Source organism: Pituophis catenifer, unplaced genomic scaffold (genome assembly GCF_029215685.1).
Source record: "Pituophis catenifer annectens isolate HBS135680 unplaced genomic scaffold, rPitCat1.0.hap2 SCAF_2, whole genome shotgun sequence".
Lineage (NCBI taxonomy): Eukaryota > Metazoa > Chordata > Lepidosauria > Squamata > Colubridae > Pituophis > Pituophis catenifer.
In genome coordinates this window covers 17,692,245-17,708,248 of record NW_027256882.1, presented here as the reverse complement: position 1 = coordinate 17,708,248, position 16,004 = coordinate 17,692,245, and the positions used below count along the sequence as shown (strand labels likewise).

The 16,004-nt window shown below is 42.0% G+C and overlaps 1 protein-coding gene across 1 annotated transcript; it reads left to right on the top strand.

The window, feature by feature from the left end:
- The first annotated feature begins 1,785 nt into the window (after positions 1–1,785).
- On the top strand, positions 1,786–12,303 carry LOC139309931 (vomeronasal type-2 receptor 26-like). The gene is made up of 6 exons (XM_070934113.1): positions 1,786–1,927; positions 5,122–5,360; positions 6,220–7,014; positions 9,502–9,714; positions 11,111–11,237; positions 11,393–12,303. Exons 1-6 carry the CDS (start codon positions 1,786–1,788, stop codon positions 12,301–12,303), a joined length of 2,427 nt encoding a protein of 808 aa, XP_070790214.1.
- Positions 12,304–16,004: the final 3,701 nt, after the last annotated feature.

Below are 16,004 nucleotides of genomic sequence, written 5' to 3'. Positions count from 1 at the left end.
TATTATCTTAGAAAACATGAGATGCTTCACAAAGAAGAGAAGCCTTTTCTGCATGTGCAGAAAAATGAAAAGTGCCCATAATATAGGAGGAGAAAATACCTTTGGAAGAAGAAGTAATAAAAAAAGATTGTGCAGAAATGAGTGGATTAACTTTGATGATTAAGGATAGAAAAGACTCAGAATATTTTAAAATACGGAATGATTTTTATTATTGGTTGGAAAAGAGATATAAATGATTACTTCTATAAGTATGTATAAATATGTGAGGAATAGAATATTATGTTAGGGATGAATTGATATTAAGGACTGGATAAGGATCAAGATAGAAGAAATGACAACTATACAGAAAGAACTTTAGAAGATAACACCGAGATGTCACAGGGAAGAGAAAACTGATATATTAAATGTTTGTTTACATATATCAATTTGGTGTAAAATGATTTGTTGTGAATGTGACTTCTTGAGGGCTCCTGGATTTGAGCTGAAAGGCAAAAGGGAAGCAGAATTTATATTTCGCTGGTAAAGAAATAAAGGGAGACTAGTATAGATCTATTTCAATCTATTTAGCTCTCATCAGCTAGCCATACCCTTACTTGGATTTGAACTTGGCTGCCTGCATGCAGTAGTATATATGTAATATATACCATATTTTTCGGAGTATAAGACACACCAGAGTATAAGATGCACCTTAATTTTGGGGGAGGAAAACAAGAAAAGAAAAAAAGAATTCTGCCTCTGCCTACCAGCATCAGGCTCAGCGACATCCTCACTTCCATTTGGATTTTGATAACATGTAGCACAGATTTTTTTATCAGTTTAAAACAAATCCTATCTATTTAACTGGACTGGGTAGGGTGGGAGATGATTTTCATGGGGGCAGTTATTTATTTATTTATTAGTCCAATTTATATGCCGCCCTTCTCCGTAGACTCAGGGTGGTTTACAATGCATTATAGCAATAGCCTGCATACTTTTTTTGTATATACCTGTTTATTAGGGCTTTCACCCCCACCCCAGCGGTGTTGTTCTATACAAAGTTGGCTTATTGCCCCCACAATCTGGGTCCTCAATTTATCTATCTCGAAAGGATGGAAGGCTGAGTCAACCTTGAGCCTGGTGAGATTCAGACTTGCACTAATTGCAGGCAGCTGGCAGCTAAGTGCTAGCACTTAACAGCACTTTAGTCCGCTGCACCACCGAGGCTCTTTTCTCAGGAGTTAGAAGTCTGCTGCTATAGGGGGTGGGGATCTCCAGTCCTCGCACGTTATGAAGGCAGCCATCAGAACTGCTGGAGCTGCTTCCAGGCAGATCCTGGGAGAACTCGGACTCTCGGTGGCTAAAGGGGAGGAAGAAAACTCTGGGCACGCTGAGAACACACAAACTCTTGTTGCTGGAAAAAGGGGAGAAGGGCTGCTTCTCCTGCAGCCTCCCCCATCCCCTGTCCTTGCACCTTGTTCCTGCACTCCTCTCTCCTCAACCACCTTTTCCTCCCAAATGGTCTTCATGCCTAGAGGGACTCCAGTCGCAATCAAGGTTGATTTTCCCCCCTTTGCTCTCTTAAACTGAACTGCACTGAGCAGCTGGGGGGTTGGGGGGGGCGGTGTGAAGGAGAAATGTCTCAGCTCCCACAGCCACTTGGCATTTTGACCACCCAAAATGGATCAGCAGTGGCTGCTGCTTTCTCCCAGGATCATTTATCAACGAGTCAGAAAAGCAGTGCAGTTCATTTTAAGAAAGAAAGGGGAGGGGGAAAACCAACTTCGACCTTCTTCCAGCAACAGGAGAATGTGCTTTCTCAACGTGCCCAGAGTTTTCTTCTTCCCCTTTAGTCACCAAGAAGGAGGAAGCGCAGCTCTGCAAATTGCATTGGAGAATCGGGGAGGAAAACGCCGGAAAATGCGATGCATGGAGGCAATGGTTTTGCAAAGTGGGTGCTTCTGCGTGGAGAGGTGTGAGGCAAGGTGCTCGCCACCCAGGCTGACCCTTCTCCAGCCTACCCAGGCTAAGGGCGGTCAGCTTCTGCTCCTGGCCCAGGAGATGGATCTGGCCAGGAGGGAAGAGAAAGTGAGACTGCAGAAAAGGAAAAGGAGGGTGGGCGGCTTTGCGAATCGCTTTGGGGAATTGGGGAGGAAAAACATCATTGCTTCCATGCATCGTATTTTCCGGCGTTTTTTTCCCCCAATTTCCCGAAGCAATTCACAAAGCTGCCCACCCGGACATAATGCAGAAGAGCCTTGATAGTACAGTGGTCTAAGCACCCTGTTATTAACACAGCTGCCTGCAATTACTGCTGGTTCGAATCTCTCCAAGGCTCAAGGTTGACTCAGCCTTCCATCCTTTCTAAGGTAGGTGAAATGAGGACCCAGTTTGTGGGGGCAATAAGCTGACTTTGTATAAATATACAAAAGTATGAAGGTTATTGCTTAACGCATTGTAAGCCTCCCTGAGTCTCCGGAGAAGGGCGGCATATAAATCAAATTAAAAAAATAAATAAAAAAATTTTAAAAAATGTGCGACTTCTGTGCATGTGCAGTGGAGTGCTCGCATTTGTGAACTGATACAGAAGGTAAGTGAATCCCACCTCTGCCAAGTTCTTAAGTAAAGCTGTGGAAGGGAGAAGGACCTTTTCATTATCCTCAAAGGGACTGTGACTGAAATCCTCTCTCAGATTGCAACCACATTGGCTACCTATAATGTTCTGCAACCTCTTTCTCATGGTGTAGTGGTAAATAAGAAGAGGTGCAATGACTGGGCATAATGAGCAGATACACACTCCCTGTGGCCAAGTTTCTGTCAGCAAGAGGCAAAACCACCTGGATATGGGAGGATATGGGAGACACAGTGGCTCAGTGGCTAAGATGCTGAGCTTGTCGATAGAAAAGTCAGTAGTTCAGCGGTTTGAATCCCTAGTGCCGCCTAACAGAGTGAACTCTAGTTACTTGTCCCAGCTTCTGCCAACCTAGCAGTTTGAAAGCACATAAAAAATGCAAGTAGAAAAATAGGGACCACCTTTGGTGGAAGGTAACTGCATTCCCTGTGCCTTTTTGTGTTTAGTCATGCCGGCCACATGACCACGGAGGCATCTTCGGACAGGCTCTTTGGCTTTGAAACAGAGATTAGCACCATCCTCTAACATATATGCGAGGGGCACATTTCAGGGGTGAAATCCAGCAGGTTCTGACAGGTTTCGGAGAACCAGTAGCAGAAATTTTGAGTAATTCAGAGAACTGGCAAATACCACCTCTGGCTGGCCCCAGAGTGGGGTGGGAATGGAGATTTTACAATATCCTTCCCTTCCACGCCCACCAAGCCATGTTCACCAAGCCACACCCAAAAACCTAGTAGTAAAAAAATCTGAATTTCACCACCGGAACCTTTACCTTTAGTATTTATTTATTCAGAGTAGAGTCAGGGTGACTGGATGGAGCTGAGCATTTACTGGTCAGATGCCCTTCGTTCCTGATGCTTACATAGAGTTCACAGCAGATATATTTTCTTTGTGCTCTAGGAGAGAACCATCTGCTGCTACCTAATATTGAATTCTCAACTTTCCAACTTGCCAAGAGGCGAGTGTCTTCACCACTAGGCCACCACACAACTCAGATTGAAATTTCACTTTAGGCACAAGGAATCCTAAAAATCAGTCCAATTTAGAATTTCTTACAGAAAATTACAAAGGACTCTACTCTTAATTTTAGACACATTTCAAGGCGACTGATTGCTTTCTTGGTATTACAAGACAGGCAAGATTAGAGTTAAGTGTCATCAACCAAGTGTGGCGTCAAACTCCATAACTCTGAGTTACCTCCCCAGCAGTCTTTGGAGACAAGAGGCCATGTTGAAAGACAAAGATATTGAATTATCTACTTCAGCTTCACTTTCTGGACATGTCCTGACAAGAAGGACCACAACCACTACAGAACAATGCTCCCAAGGGGTATAGCTGTGATTTTTCTATAGCATGTTTTTTTCCAGTTACTCCTCTGCAAATGGAGCCTTTGAAGAAGTTCAGGATTCCCAGAAGGGAAGTTGTGTCTTACTGTAATTTTCACCAATTGGTCTTTGAGATCTCTTCTGCTACTATTCCAGTGGTTGCTTTGATGTAAAAATGTGACTGAAGGAATAAGGGAGGGATCTTGTGTCAGAGAAGGATAAATGCTTCAGGTAATGCTCTCTTTGGAAAACGTTTGGAACAAGTAGGAGCTGTACTCTTGAATGTATTTTCTCTCCTTGCCAGATGAAGCTTGGTTTGTCTCTGTCTGATTCAGGAAAGCTACTGGCATTTTCATCTTGTGAGACTCCTTTGGATTCTTATTCAGAAACAGCAAAGGGGTTGATTCATCTCTATGTATTATGAACCTCCTCCTTCTGCTTCTGATGCTGCTAGTGTCTCTGCCAATCTCTAGGAACCTTGGAATCAAGTGCCCACTGAGTTTGGAACACCAGGATGGAGAAAAACCATCAAGCTATTACAGACCAGGAGACCATCTCATTAGTATAGTCATCACTGCAACAGAAATACCACATACAGTATTGCTTTTCAACAAGGCTCCTTATAATCAGTCTGACTTGTAAGTCATACAGTGTGATGAACGTTCAAATTTTCTTCATTTGGAGCCCTTCCAATCCTGAACTGTTTCCTTTTGTTTCCACAGTTTTCTAACCCACTTATTGATATTCTTTTCCTAATCCTTATAGGAATAGACAATTTATTTTTAGAATGGCTTTTCTAGGTCACTTATCAAAAATCCTCTTCCATTTATGATGATTTTGCTTGAACGATTGAATTATTTTGCAATGGTTCCTGGGCTGAGGAAAATTGGTATTGCTACATATTATGGTGGATTTGTGAAACTTAACATGGTGGGGAAATATCTTCATCTTCTCTTACAAACAGTCAAATTTTAAAATTAAATTTTGATGGGTGAGAATAGTTTGCTGCTGGTTTTGAGTCAATACTGGCTTAAGATTCAATAGGTTTGTGGAGAAAAGTAATGTATTAAATAGAAAGAAAGATTTTGTTATTGCTGTTGAAGATGCTGATATCAACATGATATTTTTTTTACACTAGTTTACCTTATGATAAGTCAAGATTATTATACTTTATTTTCAATATTCAAGTTGTCAACAAAACTCCCCAGCTCTTGCACAATCTCACACTTGGCTACAACATCCATGACAACTATTTGAACACACTTGGCACTTCAGATGCCTTGCTGGACATTCTCTCTGCTGGAGAAGCCAATGTTCCCAACTACAGCTGTGGAAGGAAGGACAACCTATTGACTCTGGTTGATGGAGATGAAAGGGACATCTCTATCCAGATGTCAACATTAGTCGGCCTCTACAAAGTCTCACAGGTTTGTGTGTTTATTTCTCTATCTGATAAATTGAGTAGAGTGGTAGTGGATGGGTGATAGATCCAACTATATCTTGTCTATGGAATTGTAGGTATCATAGCCAAAAATTAGGAGTGGGGAGGGAGCAAGGATCAAAACAACAAATCCTCTCATAACACCATCCTCATTGCTTAGGGGGCTTCTACTACAGACTTGTGAAGTGAGCTGAACTTTGTGTTCAATGAGATTTGGTCGCCACGATGTAAAAAAGACGTTGAGAAAGAGTGCAGAGAAGAGCAACAAAGATGATCAGGGGACTGAAGGCTAAAGACTGAAGGACTAGGGGAGACATGATAGCAGTGTTCCAGTGTTCCAGGGGGTTGCTACAAAGAAGAGGGAGTCAAACTATTCTCCAAAGCACCTGTGGGTAGGACAAGAAGCAATGGGTGGAAATTAAGCAAGGAGAGAAGCAACTTAGAACTAAGGAGAAATTTCCTGACAATGAGAACAATTAATAAGTGGAACAACTTGCATACAGTAGTTGTGAATGCTCCAACACTGGAAATTTTTAAGAAGATGTTGGATAACCATTTGTCTGAAGTGGTGTAGGGTTTCCTGCCTGGGCAGGGGATTGGACTAGAAGACCTCCAAGATCCCTTCCAATTCTGTTATTCTATTTCTATTTCAATAAAAAGGAACTTCTGGGTAACTGGAAATTAAGGAGTGATGGAAAGCTCATGTTTTCCGTATGATCTTAGACAAAGTAATGAAAATGTCAATTTTTCAGATTCATGAAAAGAATCGAAATGGATTCTCTTATCTACTGTTGATAAAACATATACTGTATGTTTTTTACTGTATTGTCTTATCATTTTTTCAGATTAGTCTTGAAACTGCTTCAGAGGCTCTGAGTGAAAAAAGTCAGTTTCCTTTTTTCCACCGGACGTTCCCCAAAGAAGGTTTTCAGTACCCAGCAATTGTCCAACTTCTCCTCCATTTCAGATGGACCCTGATTGGTCTCTTTGCTTCAGACACAGAGAAAGGAGACAATTTCATGAGAACTTTTACTCCTTTGCTTGTCAGGAATGAAATTTGTGTTGTTATATCACAACAATTCTCAACAACTACACCCACAAAATCCTTCAGGGAAGCCATGTCCAAGTGGAGACAGGTCAACGTCTTTGTTCATTTTGCAGAATATGATCCCATTTGGGACAGAATCCTTCCTTTCCATTTAACCCTTGAAGGTTTTCCAGGATCCATTGAAGGGAAAGTCTGGCTCATGACAGGTTTGGGAACATATGAAATGAAAAAGCACAGACTTCTCAAATACATCCATAGTATTTGGACATTTTCTTTTTTGCCAAATAAAAGGCCAAAAGATGAGGCCTTTGAACCCTATTTCTTTCTAAGCCCCAGTTTTGAAGATGAGTCTTTTGAATGTTCTTTTTCAAAACATGTCTTTTCTGTCAAAGGCCGGAGACGATGCACTGAGAAATTGCCCCTGGGGGCCCAAAAGAATGAGAGCAATTTCCATATCACAAATGATGAACATTATTACAGTTTTGTTAAGACTCTGGTCCATGCCTTGAATGCTGCGTATTCCTCCAATTCCAGGAGGAAAAGGAAAGAAGGGGAAAAGATCTTGGGCAATCCAAGGCTACAGCCATGGCAGGTACAGAATCCTGAGAAGGCTCCTTAAAACCTAGTTACTTTTGAGAATTCAAAGGAGAAGCAGAAGAATCTTCTCAACCTATTTGTGCTACAAAAGGCCAACAGATTTGGCCAATCTAATCACATGGGAGGATAATTTTCCAAACAGCCTATACTAAAAAAGATTTTCATATTAACCACTGCTAATTTTAAAAAGGATGCATGCATTTTAAAATAAATGCCAGTATGTATAGATATGGATGGAGGTGGTTAGCATTATAGAATTTTACATTTATCAATCTGAAGGAGACCCTGAGACCACTTAGCCCAACCCCTCCTGTCTGCAGGAAACCCAGTTAAAGCTTTTCTGATTGATGGATCCTCTATCTTTGCATAAAGGCAAATCAGAGAAATGGAGACTGAAGTTTTCTGCTTTATTGGTTCAGTTCTAAAATGGTTCCACCCAGTGGTGAAATTCAATTTTTTTTTACTACCGGTTCTGTGGGCATGGCTTGGTGGGAGTGGGAGGGGAAGGATACTACAAAATCTCCATTTCCATCCCATTCCAGGAGAAGAATATTGCAAAATATTCATTCCCTCCCCACTCTGGGACCAGTCAGAGGTGGTATTTGCTGGTTCTCCGAACTACTCAAAATTTCCGCTTCTGGTTCTTCAAAACCTGTCAGAACCTGCTGGATTTCATCCCTGGTTCTGCCTTTTAGAACATTTTCCTCTCATTCAGCCAAAATCTTTCTTGTGACTGAATTCATGTTACCATGTCTGACACCCTGGAATAACAGTAAGAAAATATTAAGCTTCTGTTTAACATCTTTCAGTTAGTGGAAGAGTTTTGTATCCTCCCTTTTCCAACTGAATATTTTATAAATTGGAAAGCTGCTCCCAGTCTTGTTATTATCTGTTGCCATAGAGCAGCCTAGCTCTACTCCTTGTAGTCTTTCCTGAAGGCTAAGAGCAGTCCTTTTGATTTCTTCCTTGGCTTCTTTACTTTTCCCTAAACCTGATTCAGGGTTTGTGCAATGCTTCTTCTCCAAGCATGGTGCCTCCAGAAGAACTGTATGTGAGATGGTATCTCCCAAAACCAGAATATTCATGTCCTGATATTTTTATGGATGCATTTATCTTCTTTGTATCAGCATCTTACTGCTGACTGAAATTTGATTTGCCAACAACTACTATTTCAAGATTACTGTATTTTTCGGAGTATTATAAGACGCACCTTAGTTTTTGAGGAGGAAAATAAGAAAAAAGCTGATTGGCGGGTGGATAAGCCTCCCAGAATACCCCCAATCACCTGTTCCCAGAGGTGAATTTTAGCAACAGGTTCATTGGTTGTGAGCCCTGTGCCTTGCTTTTTTTTCAGCCTCTGAAACTTCTAAGACTCTGTTTCAGAAAAAACTTTTTTTCCTGCCTCCGAAAGCCTCCGAAACAGAGCTTCAGAAAAAAAAGCATCTGAGCTGAAGCTCTGTTGCGGAGACTCTTTTTCTTAAGCTTCTTTCAGAGGCTTTTTCTTTCTGAAGCTCTGTTTGGAGGCTTTTTTCCTGAAGCTTCATTTCTGAGGCTTGAGAGGCTGGGTAGGGCTACATTCGGAGTATAAGACACATCAGATTTTCACCCTCTTTTTTTGGGGGGAAAAAGGTGCATTTTATACTCCGAAAAATACGGTACTTTCACAAATATACTTACCAAATTTGGTATCCCTTGTCCCTCTTCCAGTGTATGATTAAAGTTCTATAATTTATCAAGTCCATGTTGCTAAAGCTCAGATATTTTTCTACTGCATTTTCCTGATGCACCTCTCCCTATGAGGAAATCATAAATATTTTTCTGTAAACTTGGCATTGTTTGAATGAGATGAAATTATTGCTACGAGATTTATATTTACAGACTTGCGTGTTTCTCTCAGTGTAGCCTTCAAAAAAAGTAGAATTAGCTCATTTGCTCTTGTTTCCCATCTGGTCTATTAGGGAGAAGTTTTGACTGGCAATTTTCATCTTGAAAATCCATGCTTTTGGGTCATCACCAAATGAGATTATGAATAATCTCTTTTTTGTATTGTTCAATTTATTTGATACCTATGTTACAATGTTCCCTATACATGACCAGTTGTGCCAATTGTATTTTGTTAATATAAATTCTGTCAATATATGATTGGGAAATTTTGCTGAACCTTTTTCCTTCACTTATGAAGATAGTGGTGACACTTTTCTCCTTATTAAGCATACTTTGAAGTTAGAGAACAATAGTTGCAAGTCGTACAACTGCAGAAGAACGAATCAAATGTGAAAAGATCACGTGAGATAAGAAACCGAGGTTTCTGCCTTTAAAATTCTTGGATGTTTCCATTCTAGTTTCATCCCTTTCTGGTTTTTTTTTTCCAATTTTTTTTTAATTTTTATTTCTCATAAACACATTTACATGTACAATCATTTATCCATCATTTTTCATTCATCTTATCTTTTAACTTTCATTTTTCATTTTTATTTTTTAGTTTCATCCCTTTCTGGAGAAGAATGAGTTTTGCAATCTTTCCCAATTTAGACTCTACATGGACCAAAATGGAGAGATAGCAGCAGATCTGGGCATCGTGGCCTTGTTGGTTCTCCCCAAAAAGGATCCCATCGAAAGGCTACTGGGGGCATTTAAAACTCAGAGCTTTATTTTCTTGAAAGATGCTAAGTCAGAGCTAAAGTTGCTCAACAAAGTGGGTGAAATTTTGGCATCTTATCTCTGTTTTTCAAAACCTTAATGCTCTAATTAAATCATGAGCCTCAATACAAGCTTCAAAAGAAATCCAGATATTTATTAGGAGCTTCATGTCAGCATGAACCAAGTGAAGCCAACTCTGACCTCACTTAATTTGCACCTTGGCTCTGACCCTGTTTCCCCCTTCCCCCAAGGTGTGTCATCAGTCACATTCCCCAATGAAGCAATTTCGTGCATTGTAGAAGTCACTCCATCCAGCCATTGTAGGTCCCCCTGGAGATGACCTTGACATTGCCAGCTGGAATGTGCTTTGTTTTGATGGAAATGCAAGTTCCTTGATGCAGCTGCAAGGCTCGGTTCCCCATCCCCCTGCCTATGGCAACTCGAGAGCAGGTCAGGAATGCTTCGCAAGTTGACATTTGGCCTCCCTCACTTCTTGAAGGCAAGCTGTGCAAAGCAAAAACAGTTTGAGTACAGGTATAGATTTTACGGGTGTGACCCCTCGGCTTGGCTTACTCAATGAACCCCCTTGCTAGGTTTTTGTCTATGTATTTGCACATTTTTTGCATTTCCCGGCATGTCATGGTGTAAAATTTGGGTTTAGTTTTGCCCCAGGAATGATTTTGATGGCACACTCCATCTCACGGTGGGGAGGGAGTAGGACATCACACTCAGCCTCGCTGAACACTTCCACAAGGTCCTGATATTCTTTGGGGATCTGTTTGACCTCTGGGGTTTTGTCGAAGGTGGCTGCCAATTGTTCTGATGCAGTAAGTTCCCCAGTAAGTCCTAAGTGCAATACCTTCATTAGCCTAGCAGCCACAAGATTTTATGAAATAAATAAATAAATAAAATTAAAAAAGAATGCTCCCTTCTAAGTTGATAGCACTAATTGGTAAGCAGTTTTTTTTTTTTTTTTGAAAATTCATTTTTGACTATGTTCAAAGGAGAACACTTTTGCAATGTTACATGGATTCCAGAACAAAACTTTTCCAAAACTACTGGTCAGCGGTTTCTTTCTTCCTCAAAGTGAAACATATTTTAATAAATTGAATAGAATAAAATTTTAATGAATATTATTTAGAATAAATTTTATTCCAAAATTTATTAGGAATATAACACCAAAATTTAAAATCATTGATATATGAAGAACGGAGGCCATGAGAAGGAACCCACTGGTTTTCATTTAATGCTTAATTTTTTTTCAATTCCATCCTTCCAGATTTCATCAAATAGAAAAATACTCTCTGGCAATGTGATATAGTTAGAAATTTCATACTTACCTAATTAAATCCTAGAGACTACTTGGTGAATTGTCAGTACATGTCCATTTTGAATGAATAGGAGTCCTAACACATTTTCCTTGTAATTCCTTGTTTTATTTTTCTTCTTAGTCTCTTCCTCAATCAATTTGTGTGGAAAGTTGTCATCCTGGATTTGTCAAGCGGGCTCGAGAAGGAGAGCCAGTTTGCTGCTACGACTGCATTCCTTGTCCAGAGGGGACCATCTCCACTCAAGAAGGTGGGTAACAACAGAGGAAATGATTCTGGATTTATCCAAAGCATTTTGATCAATATGCTTTTAAAAGCATGCTATCAATTATTGTCCTAAGAAAGTATTGCTTGAAAGGTAAAAGGGTATTATATGAGAGAAATATTCCTTTTTGTTTTTCTCAGATATGGAAAAATGCACCCAGTGTCCAGATGATAAATATCCAAATGAAGACCGAATCCAATGTATCCCCAAAGTTCTAACCTTTCTTTCTTATCAAGAATACCTGGGCATAATCTTGGTCACTTTTGCTCTATTTTTGTTCCTAACCACAGACCTTGTTTTATTCATATTCATTAAATACCGAGAAACTCCCATTGTCAAAGCCAACAACCGGGATCTCTCCTACATTCTCCTGGTCTCCCTCTTGCTTTGCTTCTTGTCCTCTTTTCTCTTCATTGGACAACCAAGGAAAGCCACCTGTCTTCTCCGACAAACACTGTTCAGCATCATCTTCTCAGTTGCCATTTCTTCTCTCTTGGCCAAAACCATCATGGTGGTATTGGCTTTCCTGGCCACAAAACCAGGCAACCGAGTGAAGAAATGGCTGGGAAAGGGCTTGGCCAAATCCATCATCCTTTCTTGTTCTGTTGTCCAAATTATCATCTGCTCTACCTGGCTAGGAGTTTCTCCCTCCTTCCCTGACTCTGACTTCCACTCTCAGCCTGGAGAGATCATCCTGCAATGCAACGAAGGGACCGTTGTCATGTTCTATATCACCTTTGGCTACATGGGCTTCCTGGCTGCCATCTGCTTCACAGTGGCTTTTCTAGCCAGGAATCTCCCTGGGGCTTTCAACGAAGCCAAGCTGATCACCTTCAGCATGCTGGTCTTCTGCAGTGTCTGGTTGACTTTTGTACCCACCTACCTGAGCACCAAAGGAAAATATATGGTGGCTGTTCAGATCTTCTCCATCTTGGCTTCCAGTGCTGGTCTCCTGGGCTGCATCTTCATCCCCAAGTGCTACATCATCATTCTGAGGCCAGACTTGAATACAAGGGAGCAGCTTACAACTAAACGAAATGTTAAAATGTAAAACAGAGGAATTTTGACTGTCAATACTTTCCAACAGGCCAAGCCTATAAAAAGTCCCAAGCTGTTTTGCATACGTGAGTTGGCCAATGATTTTGCTTGAAAAAAATTAAAGGGTGGTCAGACAATGTATTCTCCACACTTGCCCAGTTGAATTGCAAGACAGCCCCCATTCTCTTTTGAACAGTTGAGGTATCCTATCTGTCCTCTGTCCTTGGATTACATGAGCCCTGAAATGTCCCATCAAAACATTTTAAAAATGGCATTGGTGCAATGGGATTGTTGTCGATATGCCAGAAAAAAATAGCACAGGAATGTCCTTTTAAATGTCATTATTTTAGTTGTATCATGGCTTATTTACAATTTTATCTAGCTGAGCGATATAATTTTATTGATTGATTGATTGATTGATTGATTGATTGATTGATTGATTGATTTAGCCACCCATCTTACCATAGGGTAACTCTGGATGGCTTACAGTTACACACACATTTAAAAGATAAAAGTTTAAATTAGACATTAAAACCAACATTGGGAGGGTAGAGGTAGAGTGGGAGGGAGATGGGATCTGTTATTACTCAATCAAGCCCCATTAATTAAAGTATACAAAGTTAAGGTTACCCCTATGCTCTTGTATGGAGCAGAGGTTTGGGGCTATACTCAACCACAGCCCCAGAAAAAACAGAGTCCCAGCATTTGAGACATATTTTGGTATAGATCCAGGCACATCTGCTGCAGCAGTTAGAACTGAAATGGGAATTCATACAATTCATGCATTATCCAAAATTAGAGCAAATAACTACTGGTGCAAAGTCAATGCAATGGAGACTGATAGACTCCCCAAGTTTTGTCTCCTAGAGCAAATAAAATTACAATCCAAATCTCCTGGATCACCAAACCAGCAAATTTTGTAAGAAGCTGTGGCCTTCCTGTCTTCAGGAGACCAATTTAAAAAAAGATCTGCCCAAAGAATTAAGGATATAGAAGCACAAAATGATATAGCTATCCTTAGTAAGGTGGGTAACTTGAAATGGCTGAACAAATACAAATATACTTTTCAAGTAGGCAGCTATTTGATGTCACAACTGCAAAAACATCTTAGGAAGATATTTACGTGAGCGAGATTCAAACAACTTGACACAATGGTCAGATATGGGAGATTCCATTCTATACTCTACAATGGATGTCTCTGTATTTGTGGAGCGGCACAGGTAGAAGATCTGGCTCACATCCTATTTGACTGTTGCTTGTATAAGGGGGTGAGAGACAGGAACCTTGGTCCATATACCAAACAAATGACCCATTGGGATCCCCATATCAAAACAACTTACTTTATGTGCAGCCAGAACCTGAAAATAGCATTTAACACAACACAGTACTTAAACAAAATAGTTCGGTTGAGATCAGCATACGTGGAACTGATTGGGGTAGATTGCAAGGGTGACACTGAAATATTATTTATTTATTTATTTATTTATTTATTTATTTATTTATTTATTTATTTATTTATGTAATTTATATGCCGCCCTTCTCCCATAGGACTCAGGGCGGCTGACAAAAACAAAACAAAGAAGTACATAAACAATTAAAATCAGTTTAAAATTAAATTAATATCAATTAAAAATTATTAAAATTATTTGAAGTCACCCCTACAGATTCAGCCCATTTGGTGAAAAAGCCACATCTTCAATTCATGGCGGAAGGAGAGGAGGTCCTGGGCTGTCCTGAGGCCAGTGGGCAGCCCATTCCAGAGGGTTGGCGCTCCCACAGAGAACGCTCTCCCCCTGAGGGCCACCAGCCGACATTGTCTGGCTGATGGCACCCTGAGGAGGCCCGCTCTGTGTGAGCGCACCGGATGGTGGGAGGAAGGCAGGAGATGATCCTGCAGATACCCTGGGCTTAAGCCATGTAGGGCTTTATAGGTGAGCACCAGCACCTTAAAACAAACCTGGAGAGCCACCGGCAGCCAGTGCAGCTCAAGCAGGAGAGGTGTCACATGGGAGTACTGAGAAGCCCCCATAACAACCCGTCCGGCTGCATTCTGGACTAACTGTAGTCTCCGAGTGCATCCCAAGGGCAGCCCCATGTAGAGGGCATTACAGTAGTCCAACCGAGATTTAACAAGGGCATGAGTGACCATGGCAAGGGCATCCCGATCTAGGAAAGGGCACAACTAGCACACAAGGTGTACCTGTGCGAAGGCCCCCCTGGTCATGGCCGTCAAATGATCTTCTAGGGATAGCCATGAATCCAGGAGGACCTCCAGATTGTGGACCCTTTCTGAGGGAGTAAGGATCTCCCCTCCCATCACAAGTGATCGGGCCACTAGATCAAGAGATGCCGGTATCCACAGCCACTCAGTCTTGGATGGGTTGAGTCTGTTTCTTCCCATCCAGGCCCGCACCGCTTCCAGGCAGCAGGACATCACAGAAAGGGCATCCCTAGGGTGATCCAGGGTGGAGATGTAAAGCTGAGTGTCATCAGCATATTGATGACCCCCGAAACCATGAATGATCTCACCGAGCAGCTTCATGTAGATGTTAAAGAGCAGAGGGGAGAGAACCGATCCCTGAGGCACCCCACAAGTGAGGGGCCTCGGGGTGGATCTCTCTCCCCTGTCCACACAAACTGTGAGCAGCCTGAGAGGTAGGAGGAGAACCACCGTAAAAATGGTGCCTCCCACCCCCACCCCCCCGAGTCGCTGCAGTAAGATACCATGGTTGATGGTATCGAAAGCTGCTGAGAGGTCAAGAAGGACCAGGATGGAGGAACAACCCCCATCCCTGGCCCACCAGAGATCATTTACTAGGGTGACCAATGCTGTTTCCATGCTGTAACCACGCCTGAAACCCGATTGGTACGGGTCTAGGTAGTCAGTTTCCTCCAGGAACTGCGGGAGCTGCTGTGCCACCACAGACTCAACAACCTTCGCTATAAAGCGAAGGTTGGAGACTGGATGATAGTTATTAAGGGAGTCTGGATCCAGGGTGGGCTTCTTGAGGAGGGGACGGTCCACCGCCTCTTTGAGTGTGGCGGGGAAGACCCCTTCCCTCAAAGAAGCGTTGACAACTGCTTGAATCCAGCTTCCAGTCACCTCCCTGGCTGCAGAAACGAGGAAGGAGGGACAAGGGTCCAATAAACATGTGGAGGCACCCAGTCGACCCATGATCCTGTCCACTTCATCCATCAAAACAGGCTCAAATTCAACACAGATGTTACCATCAGGACAGACCCCTGTCGACTTGTCAGATTCTGCCCAGTCAGAGTCCAACCCAGTCTGAATCTGAGTGATTTTACCTTGCAGAAACTGTACAAAATCATCAGCTCTTCCCTGCTAGGGGTCCTCCCTTGCTCCATGATTGAGGAGAGAGCGAGTCACTCTAAACAGAGCGGCTGGGTGATTTTCTGCAGATGCAATGAGAGCGGCAAAATATTGGTGCTTTGCCGCTTCCATTGCCACAAGATAAGACCTAATATGGGTTCTTAACTGTGTTTGGTTAGATTCGGATCGGGAGGATCTCCAACTGTCCTCCAGGCATCTTCTCCGACACTTCATTTCCCTGAGCTCCGTGGTGAACCAGGGAGTCACCCGGGATCTGCGTCGAGTCAGAGGCCGCAAAGGTGCGATTCAATCCAAGGCCCCCACCGCGGCCTGTTCCCAGGCTGCGACCAGGGCCTCAGACGAATCGTGGGATAAGGAGGTGG

Coding starts and splice junctions, on each gene's coding strand:
- LOC139309931 (XM_070934113.1), top strand. CDS start 1,786: ATGTGCTTTCTCAACGTGCCCAGAGTTTTCTTCTTCCCCTTTAGTCAC. Junction 1,928..5,121: donor GGAGGCAATGGTTTTGCAAA/GTGGGTGCTTCT, acceptor TCAATATTCAAG/TTGTCAACAAAACTCCCCAG. Junction 7,015..9,501: donor CAAGGCTACAGCCATGGCAG/GTACAGAATCCT, acceptor TTTATTTTTTAG/TTTCATCCCTTTCTGGAGAA.